The 14,420-nt window shown below is 45.6% G+C and overlaps 1 protein-coding gene across 7 annotated transcripts in view; it reads right to left on the bottom strand.

The window, feature by feature from the left end:
• Positions 1 to 14,420, bottom strand: part of WBP1L (WW domain binding protein 1 like) — a 60,539-nt gene that overhangs the window by 21,127 nt on the left and 24,992 nt on the right. Inside the window, exons 1-2 of one of the 7 annotated variants that reach the window (XM_075423636.1) lie at positions 13,567 to 13,744; positions 13,066 to 13,262 (exon numbers count right to left, since the gene is read on the bottom strand). The exons of 2 other annotated variants lie outside the window; for them this stretch is intronic. In XM_075423636.1, coding sequence (XP_075279751.1) covers positions 13,066 to 13,212 — 147 coding nt within the window. In that variant the 5' untranslated portion in view covers positions 13,213 to 13,262; positions 13,567 to 13,744. Of the gene's footprint in view, positions 1 to 2,490; positions 2,646 to 3,651; positions 4,115 to 13,065; positions 13,263 to 13,566; positions 13,745 to 14,420 lie in introns of those variants that run through there. 4 more of the 7 variants (XM_075423639.1, XM_075423634.1, XM_009941980.2 and 1 more) reach the window with 4 other exon arrangements.

Below are 14,420 nucleotides of genomic sequence, written 5' to 3'. Positions count from 1 at the left end.
TGGCTTTTACTCAAACTCATGCATCAGACTATCACTAGTGCTGGTTAGCCAAGCCCATCCAGCAATAGCTCATGAGAATGCAAACACGAAGCTACCAAAGAAGATGTGCGTCTCTGTCACGTAAGAGACTCCAGTGGTAGTAGGTTACAATTGCTACTGAAAACACTAGGCTGGAATGCCAAATCTTGCCATAGGGTTTACTACAATTCCTGGCGTGCCAGCTGCCCCCCAGTTCCTAACCAAAATTCACGTTAAAAAAAAAAAAAAAAAAAAATCACTAGATCCTTTCAGAGAAGGTGGGATTACAGCAAGGACAGGCAGAATTGGGGGGGAACCCTGAATCACCAGGGCAGCTCAGGACTGACACCCACCCGGCTGAGCCTTCACCAAAGCCTCCAGTCGTCTACCATTTTCATAAACACACTACACTTCTCAGTCCTTTGGAACATCAAAGCAAAAATCCACCATCTAAGCAAGTGCCATGCCTTTCGGAGGTTCGATTTAACAAAAGCACCTAAGTCTGGTAAAGATGAGACCAGCTTTAATCGCTGCGAGTTACTGGAACCTCGGGTGTCAGCCCCTGCCAGCATAACAGGGGATAAATTCCTGTAAGCCTGCCTTATGGCAGACAACTGAGGCCTGCAAATAAATCAAGTCTGGATGTTTCTTCATAAGACACCCACCACAAATTTTATTTTTGCTGAATGTGGAAAAAGGAAAAAAGTGTTAAGTGCAAACATCTAAATACTTAAAGTACAATAAGTGACGGAGGAATGATGCCTCTGAGCTGTCCCAGGCACAATAAAGGTCTCCAAAATGGGAATTCTAATCCACAACGTTTATTGCTTAGCTAATGCCAGCACCAGGAGAATTATATTTAAATCACGATGATTAATCAGCCACAGCAGACCCATCTTCACCTCCAGCAGATGCAGAACCTCGGAGGTTTTATTAACCTTTATCTGATGGACAAATTGGTTTGTTGCATCCATTTATCTCGGAGAAATTTTCCAACAATCTTTAAAGGAACATTGTCCTTTCACAGATCATAGACACTTCAATGTATTCCAGTAAGGGCTGGTTTCATTTTTGTCTATTGCAAGTTTCACTTTCAGACTCCAAGAACTGCACATTCGCATTTTAAGCGCCATGCGAAAGTGTTTACTTCCTTCACGCCTTGCTAGAAGCTTCCCAGCTGCACTCCCAGCCCTTTCACGTTAAAGATAGACGCTTCTAGGAAATTACAGCTTTGAGGAGCCTGTCTTGCATTTTGTTGTTTTAAACCACCAAACAGTTGACAACACTGAAAACCTCGAACAGTTAAAATTAAAACTGAAAAGATCAGGAATCTGACATTTTAACACTTTTTTTTTTCCTTTTACATTTATGCGGTGAACTAGACGAGTATGTTCAAGCTACCACCTGCACCCTAAGAGGAAATGCTCACTTAAAACTGAAAGCTGACATCCTCTACAACCACGTTTCCTGGGTTGGGACCTTTAAACACCCACGTTGCACTGATGTCAGACACAGCTGACCTAGCGTTTTAGGCATTTAAACATCATCCCCCAGTGCCACAACAACAATAAAAAAACCCAAACCGAGCACCCTGTTTTTACCATGTGTTGGCAGTCCATCTGCCGTGCTGCAGTGCCACTGGGTCCCCACGCAGAAGCAAAGGCAGCTCCAGGGGAACCAGCTGCTCAGTGGGGTGCAGCAGGGAGCAGGGGGTGCTCCTGCCTTGGCCATTTCGTCCTGGGCACGCAGCTCACGGGAGGGGACCCCGCTCGCACCCCATCCCTGCGCCTGCGAGATCAGCACCCTGTGTGTTGGGTGGGAACAGCAACAGCAAAGGACATCCCAGATAACCAAGTGTTCCGAGTCCGAGTGCAAACACAAGAGACAATAGAGGCGGATGCGTGTCGAGATGTTCCTGAATTCCTCCCACACTTTTAATGAAATAGCACTGTTCACCAACAACCCTTTTTTTCGGTTCTTTTAGAAGCGGAAGAAGAAATTTCTGAATACTATCCGCATGCAGGACACAATCACAAATATGCATTTTTTTTTTAAAGTTTAAAAATGATTAGAACTCAAAATGATCAAAACTAAAAAAAGTTCAAGCAGCCCTTTACCACTATGTCCTTCATCAGTGGATAAAAATAGTCGAGAGCTTTGCTCTTGTGTTATTGAGGCAACACCTTTTTTCTGCTTCCTGTAAATGCCTCTGTACCGATGCCGAAAAGTTACAAGCAGACAAAAAAGTACCGTCCAGCCCACTGAGATAACCAGATGTTCGTTCGCAGTTTGAGCAAATGAAGTCAGATTACACCACGTCTGGTTTTACACCTTATGTGGCACCTCCGTTGTCCCAAACACCTCTCTAAAAGAAAAACATTTATTTAGAAATAGGAACTTTAAACACACCCGTGAGACTCGAGCAGTCTCCACATTTACGCCAGCTATGTTGCACTGCAAGTTGAGAGTTACCTAAAGCCATTCGGTCTTCGTTCCCCAATTTCCCTCCTTGGTTCAGTTCCGAAGCTTTTAGGGAAAGTCTCTTTGCCCTGAGTGCTAACAAGTGAACTATTATTATAGCTACTGCATTCAATTACAGAAGGTCATTGTGCTAGAGGTGGTTTCTTATGTAAAACTGTTTTCAGTTCCGCGGGGGGGGGCAGGGGGGGGGCGGGAGCTCCATTTCGCCAAAGACTGAACTGATAAGGAAAGAGACAGCACTGTTTACTCAGCAGTGTGCTTAAGTCCTTTTGCCTTCGTCTCTGAACAACTGAAAGTAGGTAGTTTACAACACACTACGGTCCGATCTTGAGTTTTAAATTCTGAATTAGAAACTGCAAGCAGTACTCTGATAGCGTGCAATCTCTATTTATTGTGGATTACGGATCCCAGCAGCGCTGCAAAGAGTTTACAGTTAGATTCCCCCACAGACGTGCCTCCCAGACCAAAAAAAGGGTTTGCTCTCCCCGAGCCTCGGAACACATAGTTGGCACCTCCTCCAGCTGGGAGCAGCTGGGCAGTTGCTACCGTTCCTCATTCCGCTCAACATTACCGGCTATTAAATTATCCCCAGTTTCTCGTTCAAGCTCAAACTCTCCCAGAGCAATTAAGTCAACAAGCTGGGTGTCACAGCACATTGCCATTTTCCGTTTGGTGACCTTTGTCAGAAATGAGACAGAGATTTATAAATGTCTCTTTTTAAAAAAAAAAACCAACCCAACACAGTTTAACACTCAAAATACCTCCCGCACAAGAAGACGGTTCAAAGTCTGGCACGGTTTTCAGCAATGTAAACACTATTCCATATTAAGAAATGTGGAAAGCACCCTAAAACCCAACACAAAAACTGCACGGGAGCACAACACAGAGCCAGCCTGCCGCAAAGCCTGCAACAACAACCAGAAAGTCTCCTTCGCCAGCTCGCTGTTTTGCTCCTTCCTCGCTAATCAAAAGCGGCTCTCACGCCACCGCGCTCCCCGATCAAACGCCACGGGTGGGGAAGCGCTGCTTGTACAGTGCCGTTTCAGGAAAGTCAGAAATCATTTCCTTAGAGTGGGGGAGGAATAAAAATCAAAGCAGTCGGGCATATCGTCCACCTGAGCGAGCAGGTCCCACCACGCGGAAGCCAGTTACCTGTCTGAGACCCAGGAGGAAAGGCATTCTGCAGGCTCATCCTCTGCACCAGCGCATGGGACGGCAGGAACCTACAGCCCCGCAGCGACCATTGCCTCATCTGCTGCGGCCAGCCCGCTGCTCCCAGCCTATTTAACCCAGGGCTTCCTCGGCTGGGAAGGCTGAGTAAACAGGGTCCTGGGACACCGCACGCCCTCGCTGGCTCCCCCTCCTCCTCCTCCCACTGCCCGTGACAGATCTCAGGCGCAGCCCAGCCGGGGTGTCTGCAAGAGGGAAATGACATCAGGTCGGGCAGTTCTGAAAAAAATAACAACCACCAAAAAAAATAAAAAGCAAGCCCTGGCTGCGCAGGGGCCCTGGCCGGGAGCCGTGGGCGAGCAGAAGCGCTCCCCTCCCTGCTAACTGGGTGCTGCAAGTGGAGGGGAATCTGTTAAAAACGTTAGCAAGAGCCACAGCTCCTCAGCAGTGATTACATCTTGCTAAGTAAAAATAGACATTTAATCTAGTTTTGAGGAGAAAGCTAAGTTTGATGCTGCTGGCTGAACAGCACTGGAGCTCCCAGAGCAACCACCGCGGTTTCTCCGAGAACCTCCAGACCCCAGGGACCTGGGTAAAGCCTTCACAGATCCAAGGCACTCTCTCGCCGCCTTCTGCCTACCATTTTTTCTGAGCAACTCTTGCAGCAGTGTTCAGCTCTCAGCCCCTGCAGATAACAGCCGCCCCCCTAAAGATACAGCAGCAACCCGCCTGATTTCAGTAGGGTCAGGATGGGCCTCTCCAGCATCCGACAGGTGATGGGAAGGCATTTTAATCCACCTCTCCCCAAGGAAAACACGACTAGCCCCAACGGAAGGTTTCTCATTCTACTCGAGCTCATTTCACGTTTTCATGCCAAGGGGCAATTAAGCCTTATGAACAAATTTATCATCTGGTGCCCAGGATGGCATGTCATGTTTGTCCTCTCCCAAGCAAGGAGTACAGCAAGTTCCACAGCAGTGTAAGAGATGACACTGCTGAAGGTAATCTAAATTTAACTCCCTTTTCTACCTCCACTTTGAAAGTTCAGCAACCTCTTTTTCTCGTGCTTCTCTTTAATCAGCAGCTGTCCTCGTATGTCGGGGGGGGACCAGGACACCACCACCACTCCCACATGCCCCAGCAGCGGCTCCACGGATATTTGACAGAGGGGCAACTCCCCTTGCTTTTGGCCTCTTTGGCTTTTGGAGCTCAACCTATTAAAATATTTGACGAGGGAAGGAATATACTTCTTTTTTCCATAGAGAGTTCACTGAATCCCTTTTTTAGCAGCAGTTTTAACAATAATTTCAGGACTTCAGAAGAGAGAGAAAAACCACATGTAATTCTTACAAATGCTAATGTGCAACAGAAAAAAAAAAAAAAAAGAAAAAAAGGAAACAAAAAAAACCAACCCAGAACAGAATCTCCCCAGAAAGCCAGATAGCTTGCAGCAGTCAGAAAAAGACACCCATTTTCCACATGCCAAAACCCCTCAGTGACCACTACTGCTGCCTCCTCCCAGTCCAGCCCAGCCTGGCCTAGGGTTCTTTCCCAAACAAGAACACTGCTGTGGGTGCCCTCTACACAATTAGGCTGTGAGACTATACTTAAGCATTACTTATTTTTACACCAACTTAAAGCCACCGTATAAACTTGCTGTTTAAGGTAAGCACATCTCTGTTTTCCCTAAGAGAAAACAGGCACATGAGTAATTTCCTGGAGGATACAAAACATCGGCGTTAACTAGCATCAGCCAGGCACTGGGATTTTCCAGCTTTTGTGCTCTTGCATCAAACAAACACTCAACCTTTGCTTTTCCAATTCTATGGACAAACACCAGTGATATAAAAGGGCAACTTTCTGTTTTAGTAATCTGTTCTGTGGCCTCACGCTGTCCTTTGAAATATCCGATTTTGGCTGGTGCTATCCAGAGCTCTGGACTAGGCAGATCCCAGGGCTGAGCCAATGCAGCAATTTCTAAATCCCTACTGTCAGAAGGAATCTAACTTTAACCACCCGCCTCTCCCCCAGCACGTACTCAAAAGGCAAAGCGTCATTCCAGATCTAAGACAAATTGTGAAGGACTATCAAAGGCAGTAACTTCACGGAAAAGCAAAAACATCCTAATTTATGTGTGAATTTAGCAATCCTGGAAAGACTGAGATGAAAAAGGTGGTTTGGAAGCACGCATTACCACATTCGAGTGCAGCAGCAGCAGCCGCCCTCTCTTGCAGCCTTTGCGTGACAGCGGCCAGTAACACGCTCCACAAGCTCCGCTACAGGTACCTATGGAAAAGGCCCGGGGGGGGGATATTCCAACGGATATCATTCTACCCCCTCCTCTTTTTTTTTAAGTTCATCAAGTACTTGCCCCGATGCTTTGTCTTGTGGTGACAAGTTGCATAGACAGTGGTTGTGAACAAATAGTTCCTTTCACCAGGAGTGAATTCACCACCTTCTAATCTGACTTTCATATTATTAGCAGGTGGAAACAGAAGTCCCCATCCATTTTCTCACCCATTCATTACTCTGTACCTGTTAGCTATCTTCTTATAAAAGATATCAATCTTCCCCATCCTCTTAATGTAAAATCTTTTCCGAAAGCCTTCAGCTGCTCATTGCCCATTTCCAAAACCCTTCTAATTTTCTATTGCTCTTCACTTGGGGGCAACCAGAGCTGAAATAATTATTTTAATGAAAGCAAGAGCAGCTCTAAGGCAAGCTCAGCATGGGTTTCACTTCCTTTCTACGAACCTGGAGTGTAACATCTGAAAAGGCCACCCATCTATGACACAGGAGTGTGTCTATCCAAGATAAAGCCAACAGAGCAAACACAAGTTTTTACAGTTTCCCTGCAAGTGAATCTCTTGAGGGCTCTGAAAAATCAGGGCTAATGTCAGGACAGATTATGGGATCTACATTATTTTGAAAATTTGCTTGTTTAGGCAGCCACCAACCATCCTGTTTTGGCACGTCAGTGTGGACTGCACTACAGGATAATGGTGAGCAAGTTTCTTTTGAAAAATAGGGAATAAAGACCTCTAGGCTTTATCAGTCTGTAGTACTGCTCTCCTGAACATGCCATCTGCTCCAAACATGACGTTAAAGCAAAGGATGCTGCTTGACACCTTCACAAGCCCAACACACACTGTGCCTTATAACCTCAGATATTAACATGCAACTGAGGATGACAGAAGTTGTTCGGACTGTTTTAGAGTTGCTTTCCATGCTTGATGGGAGATGCTTGCAAGCAGGTTTAGTAACCCAGCAAGATATAATATCCATTTTGATACCCCTGAGGAGACAGCTTGACCTTCAGATGATCCAGTTATGACAACACAATTGGAACAGAAATTGAAGTTGCACAGTTCAAATCTGTCAGGTTTGAAGTGCAAGGCTACTCACAGTTGCTCCATTATTAGAGTCCTAGGCAGGGAGAGGTTTTGAACAGTAAATGTGTGTGGTGTGTAATATCCCCTCAGTTAAACTTTGATACCATGGTTCTGCAGCTATATATATACAGGTTGACCATAAAGTTGGAACAATTTTATCTAATGACTCTTCCATTTGTGTACTCTGTTATTTTGATGTTGTTAACAGGAGCATCCCTGGAGCATCAGCTATCCATTCTCATTAGTCGGCCCACAGCCTTGGGTGCTACAACTGAGACTACACAGGTCTGATTTCACCCTTTTCAAATAAAGGGTGAAAGAAGCAACCTGAATGAAGGCGACTTTGTCTTTCCCCATCCTGAAGACAGCTCTGGGAATAAAGAAAAAAAGGAAAAGAAATACATGGAAACACATAAAAGCAGATTTCTGTTTCTCTAGAATAAGACAACATCCAGGAACAACCAAGCTCTATCTGCTTTGACAGCAAATGTTCTGAGGGGGCTTGTTCACTAGCAAAATCAGCGCGAGACATTGGGAGATCACCAATGCTGGAACAGCGATGCAACACTAGATCTGCCTGGAAACCATTTCTGGCTGGCCACCTGCCTGCAAAATCTGCCCACTTGTCAATTCCTGAAGAGTGAAGGGCCACTTCCCCACCCTAACAACACCACTACCAGAACACGATGACTTTTCAATATGAGGAGCAGGTGCCCCGGGTTCATGTAATGTATAGCATTGGTGCTGCCTACAAAGAATGTCATCAACAAATTCCAGAGGACAAACAGGAACAGGTCAGTCTGGTAGTCTCCCAGTACCTACAGGACCCCCTATTGCTTAGGGGACACAGGGTCCAAAACAAACCTTTCAGACCCACTGTATCTAGTACTACTGTATTATTTAGTGGCGGGGTAAAGTGGGTCGCCCAATTTGTGTGCAGTAGCAAGGCCACTGAAGTCACTTCCATTTAATGTTTGTCGGGCCAAAGAGACTTAATCATTGTTTAGAGAGCAAAGAATAACTGCAGGAAAAGACACCATACACATTGCAACTGGCTGGTGAGCCAGTGCTGCAACCAGCCTGCTGGATCAATAAATTTTAATGTGCAATGAAGCGCAAGGGCTCGCAGTGGTTAGAATCTGTCCTTGGGCAGGTCCCTCCTCCCTGCTGCCTGTCACTGCTTCTGTCAGCTCGGTGGTTTAGAAGTGCAAGAAACTTTTGCAGCTTACTAAGTCAAGATAAGCAAATAGGGACGGTGTGTTTCAACCTCACTGCTGTCACCTGTCTCTGTCTCCGAGTAACTAGTTAACCAAGGAGGAAGGGACTGCACACTTCAAAACGTGCTCAGTGTTGCAGACAGCCCTGATGGCAACGGCTCATGCTTGATTCCAGTCGAATCTTGACTCCAACTGAATCCTGAACAGCAACTGTCGGCCAAGTGGACAGCTGCAAATACGCACCACATCCTCCACCTGAAAGACATGCGTGAGCCCAAAGGAGCGGGCGCTGCAGAGGAAACCACTACCCACTCTGTCACCTGGTGTTTCAGCAGGAGCCTGTGCTCCTCTTCACTCTTCCTATGTGGGTGTAGAAACACCAATAGTAAAGCCCTTTCCTTTGCACTTTTGTAAAGCAAGCAGCCTCTCCTCTGAAGCTGGTTTCTGTATGAAGCTATCATAAGAAGGGCATTCAAAAAGGGGCAGGAAGCAGACAAGGGGTGGACGCGGAGGAGATACTCAAGAGGAGTTCTCTCCAACACCCATCTGACAGAGCAGACGAGAGGCCACATCCACTCCTACCCACTCTGCTGTCCAGCTGATGGGAGAGTGGTGGCAATGAAAAGTCCAGGCTCCTCCTCTAAGGCCAAAATAGTTCTTGCTAAGTGTAGCTTGAAATTTCCAGCCCTCAGAGATATTGTTTCCCACTGCTTTTTGCCCCAAGGAGGAGTAAATGATAGCCACAGGTCCAGCACGCTTTTCTTCACAGCAGCGGAGCTGTGGCCAAGCCAGTGTAATTGTAATGCCAGAGACGATCTGCATCATCTATTTTGTATGACCACTGTTCCAATATCCAGGGCTGCCACTCCAGCCCAGAGGTCTTAAAAAGCTTTAAAGTCCTTTGCCACTGAGGCAGAGGGCGACTAAAAAGTTGAAATTGCCCTACGGAGAAGTGACACTAACTGCTTCAGTGGAGACAGGGTCAATTCTGCACCTTTCGCATTCCCAGGTTTTGGGCACCGATGTCAGGCTTCAGTTTTAGTCTGGAGTGGGTAATGAGGTCACTGGAAAGCCCACTCAGCTTTCTCTGAGCCTGCTGGGAGGGGGAGAAGCAGGAGGGAGGGGGGAGTTCAGCTGTTAAACATTTGACAAGACTGTCTCCAGGAGGGTTCGCGTGTCCGGGGTGGTACAGGGACACTAGCCTGGCTCCTTGCTTTCTGGCACTACAGATCTTGTTCTCCTTATGCCCGTGTATGCAAACAGGACCTTCAGTAACGGCTCAGGAGGAGACGACCTGATCCAGACAGGGAAGCAGGCAGAGCCTGCAGACAGTAACAGGATCCCCCAAAGGTGGAATCAAGACGGTAAGCGTCTGATCCAGTTTTAGAGTCTTGCACCATGTGGGTACCAAAAATACAGCCTGTGACTGTGCTTTGGTCACATCATCATAGGAGACAGCATTGTCCCAAAGCTGCTTACCAGCACAAACTTGATGGAGATCTTAGATGCCCTACTCTTAGAAGTGCTATTTGTTTTCTCTCCAAATGACAAGATCTCACTATTTTTAATCTCATGTCTGCTTGGCATTTCCCTTGGGCCTTACCCTTGCTTCACAGTGTTGGTGCCAGCTCCCACGAAGGGTTTTTTTGGTGCCAGAAGGGCTGATGCCAAGTCTGTCTGTCTTGATGCCAAAATGGCAGCTGGCTTTATTGTTGGGAGAGGATTTGCCAAAGCTAACAGCACTAGTGCTGGGGTGACTAGCACTGATTTTAAGGTTTTCTTCTTCCTTACTCTTCTATTGCCTCTAGACTTCACGGGATAATGCTGCTCCAAATGACCCTCTAGGGTCCTAGGAGAGGGATTTTTCATCAGTGTCTAAGCCAACAAGCAATTATAAAGCAGATTATTTGGGATACAACGCTGCCACTGCTGGGCCCAGCTACGACAGAAACAAGCTCCCCTGCAGATCAAGCAGGACTTGATCTCTCTCAGCCTGCAAATGTGTTTAAAAATAACCTAACATAAACACAGAGAACCCACTGAAGATAAGGGTGGTTACATGGCATTTCATCGCCAAGATGTACCCAAGACAGAAGTATGGAGCAGTAGAAGAGGGTCAGGGATCAGCCAAATTGCATCACATCACTATAAGCAAGAAGACAAAACCCGAGAGAGGTCATGGCCTTCTGCCCCTTTTGCACTCGCACAAGTGCCACTCCGCAAAATGCTACTGTGCAGATAAAAACCAGTCTCACACACGAGTCACAGGCATGTTGACTGTGGGAAACACCCCAGAGATATGAATAGATAGCACATGTCATAGGTAATCACATGTGTACAGATGCATGTGATTTGCAGTGATGATATCCCTGCAAATTAGGAAGTATTTTGATGCTAACCTCTGCTGCTTTTCTTATAAACATAAAAACTACACCTTGTTCAGAAACAGCGGTGTCAAATGGGCATCTGATTGCCCAAAGATGCTCAGCTCTGTCTTCAGGAATGGTGCAGTTAGTTAACCCGACAAGAGATACACAATCAGTTAAAATAGCTTTCTCAACATGTAAGACTTTGCCAGGGGATCTGTTATGCATACAGCCTGGTCAGATCTTTCTGAAGTTCGCTGGTCTTTTTCAAGCTTAAGTTTACATCTTGAACAAATTTAGAAAAGCCCCAAAATCCCAGTAGTCTTGTTTTCCTCAGTTCATTTTACAAGAAAGAGGTTTTGTTATTGAGTCCTGAGAATTCAGTTTCTGTTTCTAGCAGAGCACCACTTCAATATGGCCCGCACCCTTCTTAAGGGGAAGAGATTTTCTGGACAATCGTTCAGGGAAAAAAAAGAGACATCAGCAGCTGCTGGGTATTATGGTTCAATAATGTTATGCAGCAGAGCAACATCGCATAGGTTGTGCTGAGGCAAACAAACATCCTCAAACAGCCCCATATATGTACAGCCTCAAACACTATCGTGCTGTTATCCCTGGACTTTACACTGCAGGCTCTGCCACAGCACCTACCTCCCCATCGATAGGTGGGTTCTGGGTTGCACGGATGGTTGGGTTTGCGGTACACAAACCACAAACAACTGGCTTAACTGAGTCTTCTTCCTCTTAGAAAATACACGCGGATCTCAATACGGTAGCCCCAAAATTAAAAGTCTGTCAGTTAATCCAATGGGCTACGCAGTAGCTAGAATTTTGCAGGATTTGTTATCTAGCAGAAAAGTAAACTCATCTGCACTGCTACAGGTAGGCTGAGACTCAGAGTTTGTGGTTAGAGCCTGGCACAAACATAAAGGAAGCCCTTCCACACGGCATGGTCTGACTAGCCAAAAGACAGGGAGACTTCTCCTTTTCTAAAATGAAGAGCACTAAAGATCATGTACATGTAACTACAGACAACCAAAGTGAAGAATTAAGGAAACCACAAGTTTAACTATTAAGAAAGCTCAATACCACAAGTATTTAAAAGATCACAGCACAACAGTACTAAAGACATCACTTTTAAGTCACTAGACAAAACTCCGAGAGCTATCAGTTCTTTACCTCTACTGTTAAAAACTTCTTTAAATATGCAACTTTAGGGAAAAAACACTTCAGAAAACCTCATCTTAAACACAAGCTTGTCTTTTCTAACTTGAATTACTGGGTTGCTTAGGATCTCTCCAAGTACTTGGAAGAAAAACATGAACTCATCTCTATTTTGAAATGATGAGTAAACAAAAATAAGGAATAAACAAACCAGCATAGTGTATGGCAAAGTGCAGTTTCAAGCTGAGTTTGGCCATGTCTGTGAAACAGCAGGAAATATCAAGACCTTAAAGTCTAATCCCCCCACTGTTGTAGTACTGGTTCTGCTGTGGTCCATCCTTTTACCAGGAAGACAAGAGAAGCTGCCCAAAAGGCCACACACTTTGTTGCTCTGCCAACTGGAGGGGCGAGCTTTTGGGATTGCCTCAAACAGGAGAGCCCCCAAAAAGCACAATCTATATCAAGCAGAGAGCTCACAGATGTAGGTTTCCAGGTACAAATAAAAGTTAGTTTGATCCAAGCATACAGGGGAAAAAATTCGATGCCTCCCATCACAGCTCCTCCATCCTGCCGCTTTTTCCCTCTCTGCAACTAACTGTAAAATGGGGAGAGTGCCAGAAAGTTGTTACGACCGTTGAACTCTAAATACAACTAATTGCCATTCTTTCTATGCCTAGCAGAACTCTCACCGGTTACCCAAATATTTCCTGTCGGGCTGAGCTCGCCCGAGGCCGCCCTCGGGCAGCCAGCAGCCACGTAAGGACTGGAAGCCATGCCATGTCGAGTGTCGCGTTTCAGCGTCAGCCATGGCATTACGCAGTTTGCACTTTGCTTAAGCATTAAAAGCACTGGTGGCACCTAGAATCACAGCCAGTTTCTAAATTTCTGCGACATACCTGCAAGGCCAGGTGGTTTTGCAATTCCAAGGGCAGATACCTTCAACACCCTGCTGTCTCGCTCCCCCACCTTCATGGCATCTGTCGGGTTTCCCCCTTTTAGGTATAGGCAAAACGTGTGCTCCCCTCGTCTGCCTAAGCATGCTTTATTTCATATAGTTCAATGCCCAATAATTAAAAACTCATTTCAGCTTTATCTTGGTAAGAAACGCTGATCACCATAACCTGCCTTTACGGGTATTATCTTATCCCAACTTCTGTAATTTCCATTAGTGCTTGTTATTCCACTGGCAGATAAAGCAACCACTCCCCTGGCTGTAAGCAGGGCTGAAGGAGGACAGGGTCACCCACACTGCTTTACCTGTTTCACACATTTCTCTACAGCAAGGTCGCAGGCTGCGGAAAAGAGAGAAGGCTGAGGGCTGGCTTTCTCCTTGCTGAAGTCTGGCTTCCAGACATGCATTTGCTCTAGATCACCATACCAGTAGTCTCTGACTCCTGCAACCATTCCTTTCTTTTAAATTCTCCCATAGAACAAACCAAATAGTCCATACGCATCTGTGTATTAAAAAAAAAGACATCAAAATAAACCAAAACCTGATTGACATCCTGCCTTTTTACAGCACGGTAATTGGTGCTAATTAGCATGAGTACAGTAAAGGAGTAAATCTGGGGAAAAAAACCAAAAAACCACCACAAAACCAAACCACCCAAAGTGTCAGAAGCCAGTTATTCTCTTCTTCAAAAGGTGAACAATATACATGTCATCCTCAGCACTCAGAATGCTCAAAGACCTGTGGGTGACTGCTGAATGAAGAAAGTCTAAGGCAAGGAAATATTTTCAGTTTATAGAAATACTCACTTCTGACACACCGTAGGCTCCTACAGTAGTATTTCTCCCTGAAGCAGGTAGTTTGGGGAGTAGGAATTCTGAACATCTCCTTTAGAAAAGCAGGACCAACCCTCCTTTCCTGGAAACAAGTGAGCAAACTGCCCACTGATTTCATTGCAGAGACCCAGCCTGCACCTTGTAAAGTCATCAGACCACTGAAAGAGACATCTTCCAGGTAAAAATACATGAAGAACTTAGGGATGGACAGCAACATTTGTGAGCAGGATTTAATTACAGATTTAATTACAGGCTGGCCATCAGACTGTCCTCCTTTCAGCACTTGTTCCTTAACACGGGCTTCAAACGTCAGGGCTGTTCGAAAAATAAAAGATGCAAACCCAGAGGCACCAGGCTGAAAGGCTTCTCAAGAAGTCATCCTGTCACACTGCTCTGGGAACGATTCGCTGCACTTAAAGCATCAACATTTCTCTAACCTATTCTTAAGATAACTGCAATCACTAGCGTTCCCACCGCCTCAACAGGCAATGTGCTCCTGTGCCTGGCGCTCTTCAAAAATTAGGATGTTCTTTCCCATTGGCATTAACTGAGGCTTTAGTGTGAGATAAGGCAGTAATTTCTTCTTCTCCACTAAAAACAAGACAACTGATCACAGTCATCCTCTTAATTTAGCACAGCTGGAAAATTGTTCCATTCCTCTATAAACTGCTTTCAGAAGACAACAGAAGTCTTTTTTAATGGACTATAAGGATTAAATCACAGTTTTACTGCTCTTCTCCGTCTGCAACTTAAACCCATCTTAAAATGTAGGATCCAAAATGGTGTGCATCACTTAACAGCACCGAGTATTACAAAATACCAGTACA

The sequence above is a fragment of the Opisthocomus hoazin genome, chromosome 6 (assembly GCF_030867145.1).
Source record: "Opisthocomus hoazin isolate bOpiHoa1 chromosome 6, bOpiHoa1.hap1, whole genome shotgun sequence".
In the NCBI taxonomy this organism is placed as follows: domain Eukaryota; kingdom Metazoa; phylum Chordata; class Aves; order Opisthocomiformes; family Opisthocomidae; genus Opisthocomus; species Opisthocomus hoazin.
Note: the sequence above shows the minus strand (reverse complement) of the source record. Positions and strands in the feature narration are given on the sequence as shown.